At 42.9% G+C, this 18,317-nt stretch overlaps 1 protein-coding gene across 10 annotated transcripts in view; it reads right to left on the bottom strand.

Annotated features, from left to right (window-relative positions):
• Positions 1-18,317, bottom strand: part of FAM227B (family with sequence similarity 227 member B) — a 651,639-nt gene that overhangs the window by 61,451 nt on the left and 571,871 nt on the right. For all 10 annotated transcript variants that reach the window (XM_073618643.1, XM_073618642.1, XM_073618640.1 and 7 more), the window contains one exon: positions 15,083-15,143. In XM_073618643.1, coding sequence (XP_073474744.1) covers positions 15,083-15,143 — 61 coding nt within the window. The remainder of the gene's footprint in view (positions 1-15,082; positions 15,144-18,317) is intronic.

Below are 18,317 nucleotides of genomic sequence, written 5' to 3'. Positions count from 1 at the left end.
GTCGTGTGTACGCGGCAAAAGTGTATATTTTTGAACTGTCTTGACTGAATGGTTTACTATATTACACAACTGTATTTTAATGGAACTGAGGCTAGGTCTTTAAACTTTGTTCTTTATGTTGCAAATACAAACTTCTTTAATGCCCTAAAAACGTGTAGAGAATAGTTAAATCTCCTATTAGTTTTTTTATCACCTGTGTCCCATTGGGGGGATTTCCCTTCACTTCTTGTCCTGGGGCGTGGTCATAGGATGACATGACCACACCCCCTTATGACCTCACAGTCCCAGCATGCCCCGGGACTGTGATGTCATAGGAGGTGGGGTCACCGCCTATATAAGTCATAGCAGAGCGCACAGACAGCATTACAGCCGGAGAGAGCGTTGTGTCAACATCTCTGGAAGAGAAGAGGGAAGAAGACGATCCAGATGTCCGGGCCACCGCTAGCAAAAGAGCGGCAGAAGATAGTGGAGGAGCCGGCAGAAGATCCAGACACCGTGAAAAGACGCCGGAGAGACCCCCAGAGTCGGAAGAAGACCCCCGAAGTCGGAAGAAGACCCCCGGAGTCGGAAGAAGACCCCCGGAGCAGCCTAATAAATTACTTTTAAAACCTGTGTACTGTGTTTTTTTCTTGACACTTTTTAACCTAGGTGAAAGGGTAGGGGTACGATGTACCCCATACTCATTCACAAAGGGTGGGGGGCTGGGATCTGGGGGCCAGCTTATTAAAGGGGGCTCCCGGATTCCGATAAGCCCCTCGCCCGCAGACCCCGACAACCAATGGCCAGGGTTGTCGGGAAGAGGCCCTTGTCATCATCAACATGGGGACAAGGTGCTTTGGGGTGGGGGGGCCGTAGGGCTCCCCCCTCCCCCAAAGCACCCACCCCCCATGTTGAGGGCATGCGGCCTGGTATGGCTCAGGAGGGGGGGCGCTCGCTCGTTCCCACCCCCTTTCTTGACCGGCTGGGCTGCGTGCTCGGATAAGGGTCTGGTATGGATTTTGGGGGGACCCCCTACGCCGTTTTTTTATTTAAAATTTGGCGTCGAGTTCCCCCTCAAGATTCATACCAAACACAGGGCCTGGCATTGGCGGGGATCCAAGTCAGATCCCCGCACCAGTGTGAACCCAGCTCGCAAGGTGTCAATCTCACCAATAAAAGTGGCGAGATTGACACAATATCAGACAACAATACAGAAGTTGACCAAAGGGTGGTGGTAAAGAGCTGAAAAACCACGTGATTTGAAAAAGTCCTGCCGTCTGTATGCAAGACAAACTTCTGGCCAATGCCCTTTGTACAAAAATCCAAGGGAAAGTACAAAGTCCTATCGTGTGTATGGGGCTTAACACACACAAACAAGCTAAACAGAGCCCAAAAAAGCCACAGATGTTATCATATACACATGCAGACACTTTCTTACATTTCTCTCTTAAGGCCCATACACACAATAAGACTTTTTGACAACAAACATGCAAATTAGCTGTATTAAGGCAACATCCTACCGTGTGTACGCTCCATCGGACAAACTTTTTCATTTTTCATCGGACAAATGTTGGCTGTGCAAACAGACAAACTTTCCGGCAACAAAAGTCCTATGGTGCAAAATCCTATCGTGTGTACACAAGTCCATAGGACTTTAGTCCAAAGTACAAACACGCATGCTCAAAACCAATGCAAAAGATCAGACAAGAATACAGAAGTTGACCTTGAAGGGTGGCGGTAAAGAGCTGAAAAACCATGTGATTTGGTGAAAGTTGGCTGAAAAAGTCCTGCTGTGTGTATGCTTAATTAGTTTAGGGCCGATGCCCTTTGTTCAAAAATCCATGGGAAAGTCTGTACAAAGTCTGATCGTGTGTATGAGGCTTAACTCGTACAGCCACAGGAGTTTAGCGGGAGCCTAGAACTAAAAGCATAAGCCCACAGACATACAGTGTATTTTAAAGTATTCAGATTCCCTTCACTTTTTTCAATTTTGTTATGTTGCAGCCCAATACTACATTTATTTAAATTCTTTTTTTTCCCATTAATCTTCAATCAGTACCCCATTATGACAGTGAAGACAAAATTTTGGAAATGTTTGCAAATGTATGAAAAAGGAAAAACTGAAATATCACATTGGCATAACTATTCAGACCCTTTGCAACAACACTTGAAATTTAGCTCAGGTGCGTCCCATTTCTCTTGACAGAGTCCACTTGTGGTAAATTACATAAATTGATTGGACATGATTTGGTAAGGCACACATCTCAGTTTGAAAGGCCTCACAGCAGACAATGCTTACTGTTTTAGATCAAAAGTAATGAGGTCAAATGAACTGCCTGCAGATCTCGGAGGCAGGATTAAAGAAGGGCCTTAGTAAGAGAGGTGACCAATAAACCAATGGTCACTCTGACTGAGCTTCAGAGATCCTGTGTGGAGATGGGACAAAGTTCCAGAACAACCATCACTGCAGCCCTCCACTGATCTGGGTTTTATGGCAGTGTCTAGATGGAAGCCTCTCCTCAGTGCAAAAACACCTGAAAACCCCCTTGGAGTTTGCAAAAAAAACATATGAAGGACTGTCAAACTGTGAACAAGATTCTCTTGTGTGATGAAACCAAGATTGAACTGATGGGCTCAATTCTAAACATTATGTGTGGAGGAAACCAGATCCCAACAGTGAAGCTTGGTGGTGGCAGCATCATGCTGTGGGGGTGTTTTTCAGCAGCAGGGACTGGGAGACTGGTCAGGGTTGAGGGAGAGTTGAATGGAGCAAAGTACAGAGATATCCTCAATGAAAATCTGTTCCACAGAGCTCAAGACCTCAGACTGGGCCGAAGGTTCACCTTCCAACATGACAACTATCCTAAGCACAGAGTTAAGACAACAAAGAAGAGGCTTAGGGACAACTCTGTGAATGTCCTAGAGTAGCTCAGCCAGAGCCCTGGCTTGAACCCTATTGAACATCTCTGGAGAGACCTGAAAATAGCTATCCACAGTCCCCATCCAACCTGTTGAGCTTGAGAGGATTTGCAAAGAAGACTGTCCCTGTCTCTCCAATTTCTGCTCCTGTGTTGTTTCACAGAACAATGGGAAAGACTACAACCTTTTTAACACAAACTATGCAGATATGGTGTACTATTTTCCCCATCAGGAAACTCATCCTAAGAAATGCCATGCAGCCATTACTAGAGCATGTGCATTTAGACAGTAAAACAGCTGCAAAAGAGGCTTTAGAATACTAGCAAAATTGTAATGCAAAAAAGGGATGAAAAACACAAAAGAACATTTTTAATACATTGCTATTTTTAACCACTTGCGGACCGCCTAACGCAGATATACTGCGGCAGAATGGCACGGGCAGGCAAAATCACGTACCTGGTACGTGATCTGCCTCCCGCGGGGGGGGGGGGGGTGCATCGCAGCCCCCCGCCCCCCCCGGTGCCCGAGGTGGTTGGCTTCGTTAGGGGAGTGATCCAGGCTGAGGGGGAGACCATTAATTCGTGGCCACCCCCTCGCGATCGCTCCCCACGAATGAGATTCTTCCTCTGCTGCTGTATAGGAAACAGTGGCAGAGGAAGTGATGTCATCTCTCCTTGGCTCTGTATTTTCCGTTCCGGCGCCGAGGAGAGAAGACATCGATGTGAGTGCACAACACTACACACACAGTAAAACACACCAGGCACACTTTTCACCCCCCATCACCCCCCGGTCCCCCCCGTCACAGTGACACCAAGCAGTTTTTTTTTTTCTGATTACTGCATTGGTGTCAGTTTGTGATAGTTAGTGTGGTAGGGCAGTTAGGGTTAGCCCCCTTTAGGTCTAGGATACCCCCCTAACCCCCCCTAATAAAGTTTTAACCCCTTGATCACCCCCCATCACCAGTATCACTAAGCGATCGTTTTTCTGATCGCTGTATTAGTGTCACTGGTGACGCTAGTTAGGGAGGTAAATATATAGGTTCGCCGTCAGGGACCCCTATATGCTACCTAATAAAGGTTTTAACCCCTTGATTGCCCCCTAGTTAACCCTTTCACCAGTGATCACCGTATAAGTGTTACGGGTGACGCTGGTTAGTCAGTTTATTTTTTATAATGTCAGGGCACCCGCCGTTTATTACCTAATAAAGGTTTAGCCCCCTGATCGCCCTGCAGTGATATAACTCAGGTTTTAGGGTCAAATAGGGTCTGCGTCGCCCCAGGCAGCGTCAGGTTAGCGCCAGTACCGCTAACACCCACGCACGCACCATACACCTCCCTTAGTGGTATGGTATCTGAACGGATCAATATCTGTATCTATACTAGCGTCCCCAGCAGTTTAGGGTTCCCAAAAACGCAGTGTTAGCGGGATCAGCCCAGATACCTGCTAGCACCTGCGTTTTGCCCCTCCTCCTGGCCCAGCCCAGCCCACCCAAGTGCAGTATCGATCAATCACTGTCACTTACAAAACACTAAACGCATAACTGCAGCGTTCGCAGAGTCAGGCCTGATCCCTAACAGTTTTGGTGAACTGGCAAGCACCAGCGGCCTAGTACACCCCGGTCGTAGTCAAACCAGCACTGCAAAAACACTTGGTGACGTGGCGAGTCCCATAAGTGCAGCTCAAGCTGGTAAGGTGGCATGCACAAGTAGTGTCCCGCTGCCACCAAGAAGAAGACAAACACAGGCCCGTCGTGCCCATAGTGCCCTTCCTGCTGCATTCGCCAATCCTAATTGGGAACCCACCACTTCTGCAGCACCCGTACTTCCTCCATTCACATCCCCAACCAAATGCAGTCGGCTGCATGAGAGGCATTTTCTTTATGTCCTCCCGAGTACCCCTACCCAATGAACCCCCCCAAAAAAGATGTTGTGTCTGCAGCAAGCGTGGATATAGGCGTGACACCCGCTATTATTGTCCCTCCTGTTCTGACAATCCTGGTCTTCGCATTGGTGAATGTTTTGAACGCTACCATACACTAATTAAGTATTAGCATAGGGTACAGCATTGCACAGACTAGGCACACTTTCACAGGGTCTCCCAAGATGCCATCGCATTTTGAGAGACCCGAACCTGGAACCGGTTACAGTTATAAAAGTTACAGTTACAAAAAAATGTAAAAAAAAAAAAAACACACAAAAAAATATAGAATAAAAAAACAAAAATAGTTGTCGTTTTATTAATCTCTCTCTCTATTCTCTCTCTATTGTTCTGCTCTTTTTTACTGTATTCTATTCTGCAATGTTTTATTGTTATTATGTTTTATCATGTTTACTTTTCAGGTATGCAATTTTTTATACTTTACTGTTTACTGTGTTTTATTGTTAACCATTTTTTTGTTTTCAGGTATGCCATTCAGCTGCAGCGCGGATGTATTTATCTTGACAGCAACAGCGTTTGCTCCCACTATATATAAAGCCGTGACTCCAGTGGAGGTTATATATGCCGAAGCATGGGGGCAGCAGGGGCAGAGGAGCAATTTGCTCCTAACTTTTAGGGCGAATGCTCCCATGCTTCGGCATATATAAATGGTGCATGTATGCCCATCATTAGAAGTGGGTGGATGAAGGGAGGTATTCTAATGGTGGGCATACCCACCAATCAATCTCTTTTTTTCGTTCAGCCCACAGGCTGCATGAAAAAAAAAGATTACAATATATGCCCAACAAGGACCAGCAATGTACTGGTATGTTGCTGGACTTTGAGTGGTTATACCAGAATGATGCCTGCAGGTTTAGGTATCATCTTGGTATCATTCTTTTCAGCCAGCGGTCGGCTTTCATGTAAAAGCAATCCTAGCAGCTAATTAGCCTCTAGACTGCTTTTACAAGCAGTGGGAAGGAATGTCTCCCCCTCCCACCATCTTCCGTGTTTTTCTCTGGCTCTCCTGTCCCAACAGGGAACCTGAGAATGCAGCCGGTGATTCTGCCAGCTGACCATAGAGCTGATCAGAGACCAGAATGGCTCCAATCATCTCTATGGCCTAAGAAACCGGAAGCTACGAGCATTTCATGACTTAGATTTCGCCGGATGTAAACAGCGCCATTGGGAAATTGGGAAAGCATTTTATCACACTGATCTTGGTGTGGTCAGATGCTTTGAGGGCAGAGGAGAGATCTAGGGTCTAATAGACCCAATTTTTTTCAAAAAAGAGTACCTGTCACTACCTATTGCTATCATAGGGGATATTTACATTCCCTGACATAACAATAAAAATGATAAAAAAAATGAAAGGAACAGTTTAAAAATAAAATAAAAAAGCAAAAAAAAAAAAATGAAGAAAAAAAAAAAAAAAGCACCCCTGTCCCCCCCTGCTCTCGCGCAAAGGCGAACACAAGCATTGGTCTGGCGTCAAATGTAAACAGCAATTGCACCATGCATGTGAGGTATCACCGCGAAGGTCAGATCGAGGGCAGTAATTTTAGCAGTAGACCTCCTCTGTAAATCTAATGTGGTAACCTGTAAAGGCTTTTAAAGGCTTTTAAAAATGTATTGAGTTTGTCGCCACTGCACGTTTGTGCGCAATTTTAAAGTATGTCATGTTTGGTATCCATGTACTCAGCCTAAGATCATCTTTTTTATTTCATCAAACATTTGGGCAATATAGTGTGTTTTAGTGCATTAAAATTAAAAACAGTGTGTTTTCCCCAAAAAATGTGTTTGAAAAATCACTGCGCAAATACTGTGTGAAAAAAAAATGAAACACCCACCATTTTAATCTGTAAGGCCTTTGCTTTAAAAAATATATAATGTTTGGGGGTTCAAAGTAATTTTCTTGCAAAAAAAAAATTTTTTTCATGTAAACAAATAGTGTCAGAAAGGGCTTTTGCCCCGTACACACGGTCGGACTTTGTTCGGACATTCCGACAACAAAATCCTAGGATTTTGATTTTTGAGCCAACGGATGTTGGCTCAAACTTGTCTTGCATACACACGACGGGACTATAAACGGGGCAGTGGCCAATAGCTTTCATCTCTTTATTCTGAGCATGCGTGGCACTTTGTCCGTCGGATTTGTGTACACACGATCGGAATTTCCGACAACGGATTTTGTTGTCGGAAAATTTTATATCCTGCTCTCAAACTTTGTGTGCCGGAAAATCCGATGGAAAATGTGTGATGAAGCCCACACACGGTCGGAATTTCCGACAACAAGGTCCTATCACACATTTTCCGTCGGAAAATCCGACCGTGTGTACGGGGCATTAGTCTTCAAGTGGTTAGAAGAGTGGGTGATGTGTGACAGAAGCTTCTAAATGTTGTGCATAAAATGCCAGGACAGTTCAAACCCCCCCAAATGACCCCATTTTGGAAAGTAGACACCCCAAGCTATTTGCTGAGAGGCATGTCGAGTCCATAGAATATTTTATATTGTGACACAAGTTGCAGGAAAAAGACAATTTTTTTTTTTTTTTTTTTGCACAAAGTTGTCACTAAATGATATATTGCTCAAACATGCCATGAGAATATGTGAAATTACACCCCAAAATACAATCTGTTGCTTCTCCTGGGGATACCACATATGTGAGACTTTTTAGGAGCCTAGCCGCATACAGAACCCCAAAAACCAAGCACCGCCTTCAGGGTTTCTAAGGGTGTAAATTTTTGATTTCACTCCTTACTGCCTATCACAGTTTCGGAGGCCATGGAATTCCCAGATGGCACAACCCCCCCCCCCCCCCAAATGACCCAATTTTGGAAAGTAGACACCCCAAGCTATTTTCTGATAGGTATGGTGAGTATTTTGCAGACCTCGCTTTTTGTCACAAAGTTTTGAAGATTGAAAAAAGAAAAAAAAATACATTTTTCTTTTCTTTCTTCATTTTCAAAAACAAGTGAGAGCTGCAAAATACTCACCATACCTCTCAGCAAATAGCTTGGGGTGTCTACTTTCCAAAATGGGGTCATTTGGGGTGTTTTGTGCCATCTTGGCATATTATGGCCTTGGAAACTGTGATAGGTAGTGAGGAGTGAAATCAAAAATTTACGCCCTTAGACATCCTGAAGGCGGTGCTTGGTTTTCGGGGCCCTGTAAGCAGCTAGGCTCCCAAAAAGTCCCACACATGTGGTATCCCCGTACTCAGGAGAAGCAGCAGAATGTATTTTGGGGTGTAATTCCACATATGCCCATGGCATGTTTGAGCAATATATCATTTAGTGACAACTTTGTGCAAAAAAAAAAAAAAAAGTTTGTCATTTTCCTGCAACTTGTGGCAAAATATAAAATATTCCATGGACTCGACATGCCTCTCAGCAAATAGCTTGAGGTGTCTACTTTCCAAAATTGGGTCATTTGGGGGGGGGGGGGGGGGTTGAACTGTCCTGGCATTTTATGGCCTTCAAAACTGTGATAGGTAGTGAGGAGTGAAATAAAAAATGTACGCCCTTAGAAATCCTGAAGGCAGTGCTTGGTTTTCGGGGCCCCGTACGCGGCTAGGCTCCCAAAAAGTCCCACACATGTGGTATCCCCATACTCAGGAGAAGCAGCTAAATGTATTTTGGGGTGCAATTCCACATATGCCCATGGCCTGTGTGAGCAATATATCATTTAGTGACAACTTTTTGTAATTTTTTTTTGTCATTATTCAATCACTTGGGCCAAAAAAAATTTACATTCAATGGGCTCAACATGCCTCTCAGCAATTTCCTTGGGGTGTCTACTTTCCAAAATGGGGTCATTTGGGGGGGTTTTGTACTGCCCTGCCATTTTAGCACCTCAAGAAATGAGATAGGCAGTCATAAACTAAAAGCTGTGTAAATTCCAGAAAATGTACCCTAGTTTGTAGACGCTATAACTTTTGCGCAAACCAATAAATATACGCTTATTGACATTTTTTTACCAAAGACATGTGGCTGAATACATTTTGGACTAAATGTATGACTAAAATTGAGTTTATTGTATTTTTTTTATAAAAAAAGTAGAAAATATCGTTTTTTTTCAAAATTTTCGGTCTTTTTCCGTTTATAGCGCAAAAAATAAAAACGCAGAGGTGATCAAATAGCATCAAAAGAAAGCTCTATTTGTGGGAACAAAAGGACGCAAATTTCATTTGGGTACAACATTGCATGACCGCGCAATTAGCAGTTAAAGCGACGCAGTGCCAAATTGTAAAAAGTGCTCTGGTCAGGAAGGGGGTAAATCCTTCCGGGGCTGAAGTGGTTAATACACAGTGCTTTAGTAAACTAAATGTCTATTAGATAGGGTTTACATCTACTTAAAAAAGGACTGCTACCACAAAAGGACTATATAGTAACTACACTATATTACTTTTACACACAAATGAACTTTAATGACATCCCAGTCTTAGTCCGTAGGATTCGATATTGAGTTGGCCCACCCTTTGCAGCTATAAGAGCTTCAACTCTTCACCAGGTTTAGGAGTGTGTCTGGAAATGTTTCACCATGCTTCCGGAAGCACATTTGTGAGGTCAGGCACTGATGTGGACAAGTAGGTCTTGCTCGGAGTCTCTGCTCTAATTCATCCTAAAGGTGTTCCATCGGGTTGAGATCAGGACTCTGTGCAGGTCAGTCAAGTTCCTCCTCCCCAAACTCGCTCATCCATGTCTTTATGGACCTTGATTTTTGCACTGGTGCGCAGTCATGTTGGAACGGGAAGGGGCCATCCCCAAACTGTTACCGCAAAGTTGGGAGCATGAAATTGTCCAAAATGTCTTGGTATGCTGACGCTTTAAGAGTTCCCTTAACTGGAACTAAGGGGCCAAGCCCAACTCCACACCATAATCCCCCTTCCACCAAATTGTTTGGACCGATGCACAAAACAAGGTCCAAAAAGACATGGATGTACGAGTTTGGAGTGGAGGAACTTCACTGGTCTGCACCTCAACCCGACAGAACACCTTTGAGATGAATTAAAGCGGAGACTGCAAGCCAGGCCTTCTCGTCCAACATCAGTGCCTGACCTCACAAATGCATTTCTGGAAGAATGGTTTACTAATAGCACTAAGGGGGAGATTTACTAAGGCTAGAGAGTGCAAAATCTGATGCAGATCTGCACAGAAACCAGAAATCAGCTTCAAGGTTTTATTGTCAAAGCTTAATTGAACAAGCTGAAGTTAGAAGCTGATTGGCTACCATGCACAGCTACACCAGATTCTGAGTGCACCAGTTTTAGTAAATCTTCCCCTAAGTGTCATGTCTGTCTGCTGCTTCGTTCCTCTACTATCAGCATGAATCACTTCTGACAAGTTTTCCTGACACCAAGAGAACAACGGTGACAGGAGTCGGAGCTCCAGCAGATTGATAGCCTCATCTCTGCTCCTGTGAGCTGTGTGGAGGGGGGGTGTATCCCTTCCCTCCAATTAGCTCCCAAAGCTTTCCTTACTGAGCTCTGCACAGTGTAATTTCAGCTCTCTGCCCCCTTTTTTCTGAACTCTCACACAAGCTTTAAAAAACTGGACTTTGAACGGATGTAGAGAAGACTGCAGATAAGCAGGTACAACTTAAAGTGGTTGTTAACCCACTGCAACTAAATCGTCTTATCCCCTCTGTACCATAAAAACAAGTGTCCCTGTGCCTGTGTTATGTAAAAAATCTTCCGATCTGTATCTATATGTGCTCCACTCCGGGCAGTCAGCTGATTCCTCGGCTCTCTTCACTCTCTGGCTCACAGCTCCAGTGGGTGGGGCCAAGCACTCCCGCTGACATCAGCCAGGGAGAAGGGGAAGAGAGGAGAGAGAGAGCCGACAGTCAGCTGAGCACCAGGAGGGGAGCTCATATAGGTACAGATGGGAAGATTTTTTTATATAACACAGACACAGGGACACTTGTTATTATGGTAGAGGGGATAAGACAATATAGTTGCAGTTATGAGAGCAGCAGGAGTGGGGGGGGGGGGTGAGCTGGCGCTGGTACGAGCAGACAGGTAGGGAGGGGAGGGGGGAGGAGGACAGGGGGGACTCAGGAGACAGATAGCAGGGCTGCGGATGAGGGAGGCACCTACTCTGACCATGGTATCAGGGCTCAGCAGCGGGGGAGGGCATAGCCAGGCAGCATCAGCCAGGTTTTTTAGGTGTTACAAGGGGCCAAATGACACAGCACAAGCACTGTGCTGTATAACATGCTTTAAGGGAACAGGATCATTTTTTTTTGGGTGAACAAACGCTTTAAGTAGGAGGATTTGTTTAATCTCCGTGTATCACCTGAGGCCAGTCACTTCACTGGGTATATGTGAGGGTTTACAGCCATTTTAAGTGTAACGAAGGGCATCTGGCCATGCACCAGTTTGCCTTGGAAATGTTAGAAGATGCCATCAGATCCATGTTCCCTACTGTAGACAGTTTGATTAAACACAAAGCCTGGACCTGACCTCCTACCCAATGAATGATTAGTTCCATCTCCCGAGCTGTGCCACCTTGATGACGTGTGTATGCCAGTATTGTAGTTTTGTCAGACTGGATCCTCAGCAAATGGCCTGTCAACCAATATGTCCAAAGCTGAAGCTACAGTAGTGTTGCCTGGATCAGATTGATCAGCGGCTTTGATATTATTACCACCCATACTTGGGCAAGGACCTCTGTAAATATTCCTGGGGCCGTGGCTAACCAGAAGGTTGTTACCACAAGCTGTAAATGTTGTTCCCCCACTGTGAACTGCAAACAGCATTGGTGATTCTGGAAACAGGAACATGGAGGTAGGCATCTCAGATGTCCACCAATCCTAAGAACTCTCCCTACTGCAAGAAAACCCCAAAAAGAAGTACAAAAGCATTAAGGACTTTGAGCCAGAAGCAGAGCCACAGCTTCCTGTGGAGAAAAAGGGGAGGTATTAAAGTGAAAATCAAGGAGATAGCAAACCTGGGAGGTAGAAACCTTATTTTGTAACTTTGAGGAAGGTACTAAGTTGCCATGCTATAAGGAGTGCTCACTCAGACAATCTGTCATGATAGCAGTTTGACCTGCTACCTTGCTTTGGTCAGTGGTGGAGAAGAAATGTGGAGCAGCAAAAATTAAAGCAAGGATCCACTTGTGAAATGTGTGGAGCCACGGTGGAGCTAATTGTAAGCTCAACCCACTCCACTTCCTGTCAAAATACACCTGCAAAGTTATCCTTTTAGAAATTATGATAAAAGTTACAGACACCCTTTAGAATTCTGTCAGAGTACAGCACTGAAAGTGTCAGGGCTTGCACCCAATTCAGGTACCTGCTAGAGACAGGTACATGAATTTGTCCGTAACTGCACTTAGGTCAGAGTGTCCACAGTGTACACTCATTCCTCAATTCACTTAGTTCCGTTCTCCCTTCCCAGCCCTTGCACCTGTCTCACTGATAGTTACATGACCGGGGAGTTTTAAACATGAAGATGGCCGGAGCCTAATGGGAAACTAAGAATCTAGTTCCCCATCAGGTCCATCGATCCGATGACAGCTTTCGAATCCACCCACTGCCATTTACTTTCAATCAAAATAAAGTGGACCTGCTGGGGAGCTAGTCTCTCAGTTCCCCATCAGGCCCTGCCCATTCAGTAACAAGTAATTTCCCAAATTTGGGCATTGCCATATTTCGGCACTCGGAAAAAGAGCCCTGTGTAGGAAGTTGCCCGTACATGAGAGTTTCCAAGCAAAGGAACAGCCACTCTCTGAGTACAAGCATACCCCAGTATGCCAGTTTAGATTAGATCTTAATTACTGCCAGTTTCCTAATTGTTGAACTGACTGTAACTCTATAAGAATTTGTTGCTGCCAAAGCGACAGGTTCTTAATGTTGCGGTAGTAAGAACTTCCTGCACGGTAATTTTACTGACACTGGCGCAAATGCTTGCCTGAGTTAGGTAAAGGTATTGCTTAACAGGACAACCACCAGAAATCTGTTTTTTAGGGCTATTTTTATTTTCCTGACATTGTATCTGGTATAGTTACCCCTGACACATACCCAAGTCAGGAACATTAGCAAGTAATCATAGTCCTGTGATCAACTCATGAATGCTGTGGATGTCAAAGAGACAAGCTATCCTGCTGCACATTGCTGCGTTTGAGAATGACTTTCATTATTGGTTGTTGTTTTTTTTTTTATACTGATATGTGATGTAAGTCTAGCACTGGTGGCTATCCCATGTACAAAGAGATATTTAGCAATCCCCTTTGTTAGGTACTGGATTTCTGGCCAGTAGCTAAACTGACACTTTCTGCACATCTGTAAACAGTTTAGCTGATCACATAGCCTGAGTCAGATTCTCAGTTATATTTATTTAATAGCATAACTAGTGGCTTGTCCAAGATCGGTGTTACCCTGTCCTTGGTTAACAAGGTTTGTTTATGCTTTAAATCTCATTTGAATAGTACTGTACAATTCCTAAGTGAAGTCATAATGTCACAGTAAAATACAGCTGTTTCCACTTCCTAGCAGCACAGTGGTATTCAGCATACAGACAATCCAAGCTGCACACTCTAAAGGAAAATCCATTGGATGTACAGTACAGCTGTACCTAGGTACCAAAGAGGTTTAATTTGGAAAGTTACATTAAATTGCAAAACCTTAAAGCATATCTAAACCCAAAAGCAAAAAATGTAATACATTGCAGCCGACCAATCCTTAAATGTGGCCAGTGCATTTGTTGCTTTTTTTTTTTTTTTAGGTTTAAAAAAAAATGAAATGCAGTTCCTGAAGTCTGCTTTTGTAAACCTGTTTTCAATGACTGTGGAAAACTGGTCAAAAAAGTCTGTGTGTGTTAGCTTAATTATATTGTACAAGTAAACCCCCCCAGGGAGTTTGGACTGTAGGCCCCTGGCTTCTGAGTGAGTGATGAGCTCTTCCTGGATAGATACAACAGTGTCATTGTTAGAAATTCCTAGAGTTTAGATTTACCCAATAAGGTACTTTTCACAAATACCTGGAGGTAAGCAAATACAGTTTAACAGTTGATTAAAATTAAAGCTGAATCCTGGGGAAATTACAAAACTGCCCATGCATTGGGGCTCCCCATGCACTGCAAGGGATAAATGCTAATTTTTGTCTAAGGTACCTTAAAAAAGCAGTTTTACTTATTTTACACTTCGCTCCCTTGGCAGCTGGTGTTTTCCTTTTCTCTCTGATGTTACAGGATGTGAACAGGCCCTCAGCCTCCTCACATACAATGAAAGATTGCTGGTCCTGCATAGTACATGATGATGTCAGAGAACGACCGATAGACAATGCAGCAAAGCATCTGCGGGTGACCAGTGACAAATAGAGGAGGATCATGCAGGTGTTGTAGACAAAAATGAACTCCTTGCTGTGTGGGGAGCCCCACTGCCAGGGTAGTTTAGTAATTTCCCCAAAGCAATTTCAGCTTTAATACATCCATTTATCATGAATGTATCTGACACAATGTAAAAAAAAAAAGCTTTAGACTGGGTTCACACTATTGCGAATTGGATGAGGACTTCCCTGCATCCAATTCGCATGACAGGAGATTGTGACCGGCTCTCTATGGAGTCGGTTTACATACCACCGGAGCGACTCCGGTGCAAATTGCACAGGGGTCCTGTGTGTCTTCTGGTCTGTTTCAGGTCCAAATTCAGCTAAAAATTTGGGCTGAAACCGGCCTTGAAATGGTGAATGGGGACGCACCAGACCCCTGCTGTGAGCCACCCCGTCCTGCGGTGTGAACCCAGCCTTAAGCCTTTCTTACCCCAACATCTCATATACCTGTCTGCCTGTACCATGTACTTGTATGAAAAAGTATCCTGTTCTCTTTTTATTGCGTCCTTTGTGTGAAATCCCTATTGTTCCTGCCAGTCCCCCTGCTTTCCTATTTCAAACTGACCACACTAGGCATTGGAGCACATCCTTCCTAGCATGGTCAGCTCTCCTAGCATGCTGGGAACTCAGCCTGCTTTCTTCCAATGATCAGACTTGTCCTGCACCCCCCCCCTGCACAGCCATTCACTGTGAAGCTCAGTGTGCTGCTGCTTCTCCTCCCCCAGCTTTTATGCAGCTAAGCACAGAGGGAATGTGACTTAAAAAAGGGAAAAATGGCATCTATAATGTTTTTTTATACATATACATAAATGTTATACATATACATAAATGTTTTGCCTTTCTTTTCTATTCCAGAATAAATGGGTTCTTTCACAAGATTATCATTTACTATCACTTATAACTCAAAATATAAAATAATACATTTCCTACCAGTTTTTCCAAAAGAAGAGTAGTGTTAAGCTTCCCTCCACTCGAAAGTTCCTGCTTCATTCTATAACAGAAAATGTAAAAATTATTTGCGCTGATTTTCGTACTGAGATGAAGCTGCAAAGAAAATCATATTTTTTCAAAAATGTACAGATGTGTAGGGCCCCAACTAACATAAATAACAACAAGAAATGACTGAGGCCAGCTTTCTATAATATGTTTGCCGCGCAATAACTGCAGACTGCATGTGGAACTTGCATACTATTTTGTACTCTTTTCATTGTGGACTAATAATGTGTATAAATTGTCTTGAATTGTGATTGTCCTTTGAATGCATCCAGGCTTATTTATGGCAGTTAATATAAAGTACTTCTGTGCCCAGACTTTGGACATTGAACTATTCTCAACAAGTAATTAAAATGCTGCAATACAAGCCATCCCTGACTAGTTATAATTTAAAGTTATTCATTCTCAGAGATCAATCAAATCCTGTGACAAGTAAGCAGGGGTGGGGCCGAGAAACACTGTCCGTGTCAATAGATGCAGGTAGTGTGGATTGGCATTGAGCCTGCACAAACGCGCCCATAGGAAAGAGCTTCCTTTGGAGGCACTAGCTGAAAACGAGGAGCCAGGAGTGCTGGCAGGGGACCACAGAAGAGAAAGATTGGGGCTGCTCTGTGCAAAACTATTGCTCAAAGCAGGTACATATGACATGCTTGTTATAAAAAAAGAAAACAAAAAAACAAAGGTTTAGAATAACTTTAATGTAACTTTAAAATTATTAATGTCCTCATTCCTTATATCTTAGTGATTAACTTTAATAGAGGACCATAATCTTTACCAATACAAAAGATGCTATAAAGTATTATGACTGGTAGTGGTGGCAAGATAAATTATACTAAACTTGACATCATCCACATTGTGAACTGGAATTACGATACTATAACTTTTCTGGGAAGATGCAAGATATAAAGTAAATAGTGATGCTAATGTGAAAGACACAAACACCGTAGCTTTTAATGAAGAGCTCACAACTAATAAAAAAAATGCAGTGCTTCTAATAGCAGAGCTTTTTACATCTGTAAATATAATCCAATAATTTTGTCCTAGTTTATGAAACTGGAACAACTGAGGAAATGCAGTTTACTTGATCTCATCCAGGCAGCTAGAACTGTTTGAAGTGGAAGATGTACTATGTCTGTGCTCGCCCTTGCTGTTGACAATTATAACATGACACATAGTTCTACACTTCTTTTTTGATTTTTCAAAATGTATATAACCATTAAACCCAAAACCAAAAATGTAATATATTGCAGCTCGCCAGTCAATAGTCCCAAATGATCCACTATGGCTCACAAATGATATGGTCCAGAAATATTTAGACAAAGGTGAATAAAGCACCAGGACCAGATGGGATTCACCCATGGATCCTAAAAGAATTGAGCTCTGTCATTTCAAAGCCATTGTTTCTAATTTTTAGGGACTCTATAATGACTGGAATAGTACCACTGGAATGGCATAGGGCCAATGTGGTGCCTTCATTTATTAATTTTTAAATATTTTTTATTGATTTTCTGAAAAAGTTGTACAATACAGAGTCTTTGGGCATTCCCCGGCTCAAACATCACAAAACAATCAAAAAGAAAAAGAGAAAAACACAACTACAAATACATCTGATTTCTTTTTATGAGGAACCTCATCAGGTAGAGGAGTGGCTGTGGACGTAGCATACTTAGATTTTAGAAAAGCAGCTAATGTGTAAGGTAAAGTATACAGGCTTGGAGAAATCAGTTTGTAAATAGATAGAAAACTGTCTAAAAGACCAAATTTAGAGAGTAGTGGTTAATGATTCTTACTCTGACTGGCCTAGGGTTGTTAGTGGTGTACCCCAAGGTTCAGTGTTGGGACTCTTACTTTTTAATATATTTATAAATGATATTGGGTCTGAGATTAAAAGTACACTTTCAGTCTTTGCAGATGACACCAAGCTATGCAGTGTCCTTATAGGATGTCTCCAACTTACAAGTCAATCTCAATGCACTGTTTAATTTGGCAACTAGGTGGCAAATGAGGTTTAATGTTGATAAATGTAAAGTTAAGCACTTGGGGGCTAAGAATATGCATGCATCATACATACTAGGGCGAGTACAACTGGGGAAATCAATGGTGGAGAAGGATTTGAGAAGGGCAACCAAAGAAAGAAAGATTAGAGGAACTGAATGTATTCTCTCTTGAGAAGAGGAAATTAAGGGGGGATATGATCAACATGTATAAATACAAAAGTGGTCCATATAGTGTATTTGGTGTTGAGTTGGTCCCTTTAAGGTCATCACATAAGACAAGGGGGCACGCTTTACATCTGGAGGAAAAGAGATTTAACCTCCAAATACAGAAAGGCCTCAGAGTTGCAAAAATGTGGAATAGACTAAGAGATTGTTTTAAAAAAGGCCTGGATTCTTTCTTAAATGTACATATTATAACTGGATACTAACATTTATAGGTAAAGTTGATCCAGGGAATATCCAATTGTCTCCCGGGGGATCAGGAAGGATTTTTTTCCCCAAACAGGAGCAAATTGCATCATGCTTTATTGGACTGAGTTAATATAATCTTTGGTTTTTGTATGTGCATTTTTTGGGTTGAACTGAATGTGTCTTTTTTCAACCAGATTAACTATGTAACTATAGATGTGGTGGCTGCATTAGCTTTCTTTTTTCGCCTTTTCCCCCTCTGTTTTCACCTGATGATTTGGCCAGTAACACACCTCCCCCATTAGAGTCCCCTCAATATTTATGAAGGAGCACAGGGGGCACCTTTGGACAGCAGCATAGTCAGTCTGCGGGGAGGGGTTTTAAATGTACTACAAGCTCTAAATACACTAATGGATTGCAGTCAAACTCCAGCTCACACTTTATAATCGGTTACAGCAAACAGTTTTTGCCTTTTAGGATAAAGGTTTTACATACATAAATACACTGATCATTTCAAGCACCCCTGCCAGTGTTAAATGGTTTGTTCCATCTCTGCAAACTGATACATTTGAAAAATAACAGACTTGCTGGCTGAATCACCAGATGAAAATAGAGGAAAGAAAGCCTAAAGAAGAAAATGAATACAGCCATAACATCTAAGAATTGGTTAACTTCAACATAATAAATCTTTGCTTTTGGGTTTAATACTACTGAATAAGGCAACTTTATCTCAAAATTCACACATTTAACAGTTATTTATTTAAGTT

Source organism: Aquarana catesbeiana, linkage group LG03 (assembly GCF_042186555.1).
Source record: "Aquarana catesbeiana isolate 2022-GZ linkage group LG03, ASM4218655v1, whole genome shotgun sequence".
In the NCBI taxonomy this organism is placed as follows: domain Eukaryota; kingdom Metazoa; phylum Chordata; class Amphibia; order Anura; family Ranidae; genus Aquarana; species Aquarana catesbeiana.
The sequence above is the reverse complement of the archived record's forward strand: the minus strand, read 5'-3'. Positions and strand labels throughout refer to the sequence as shown.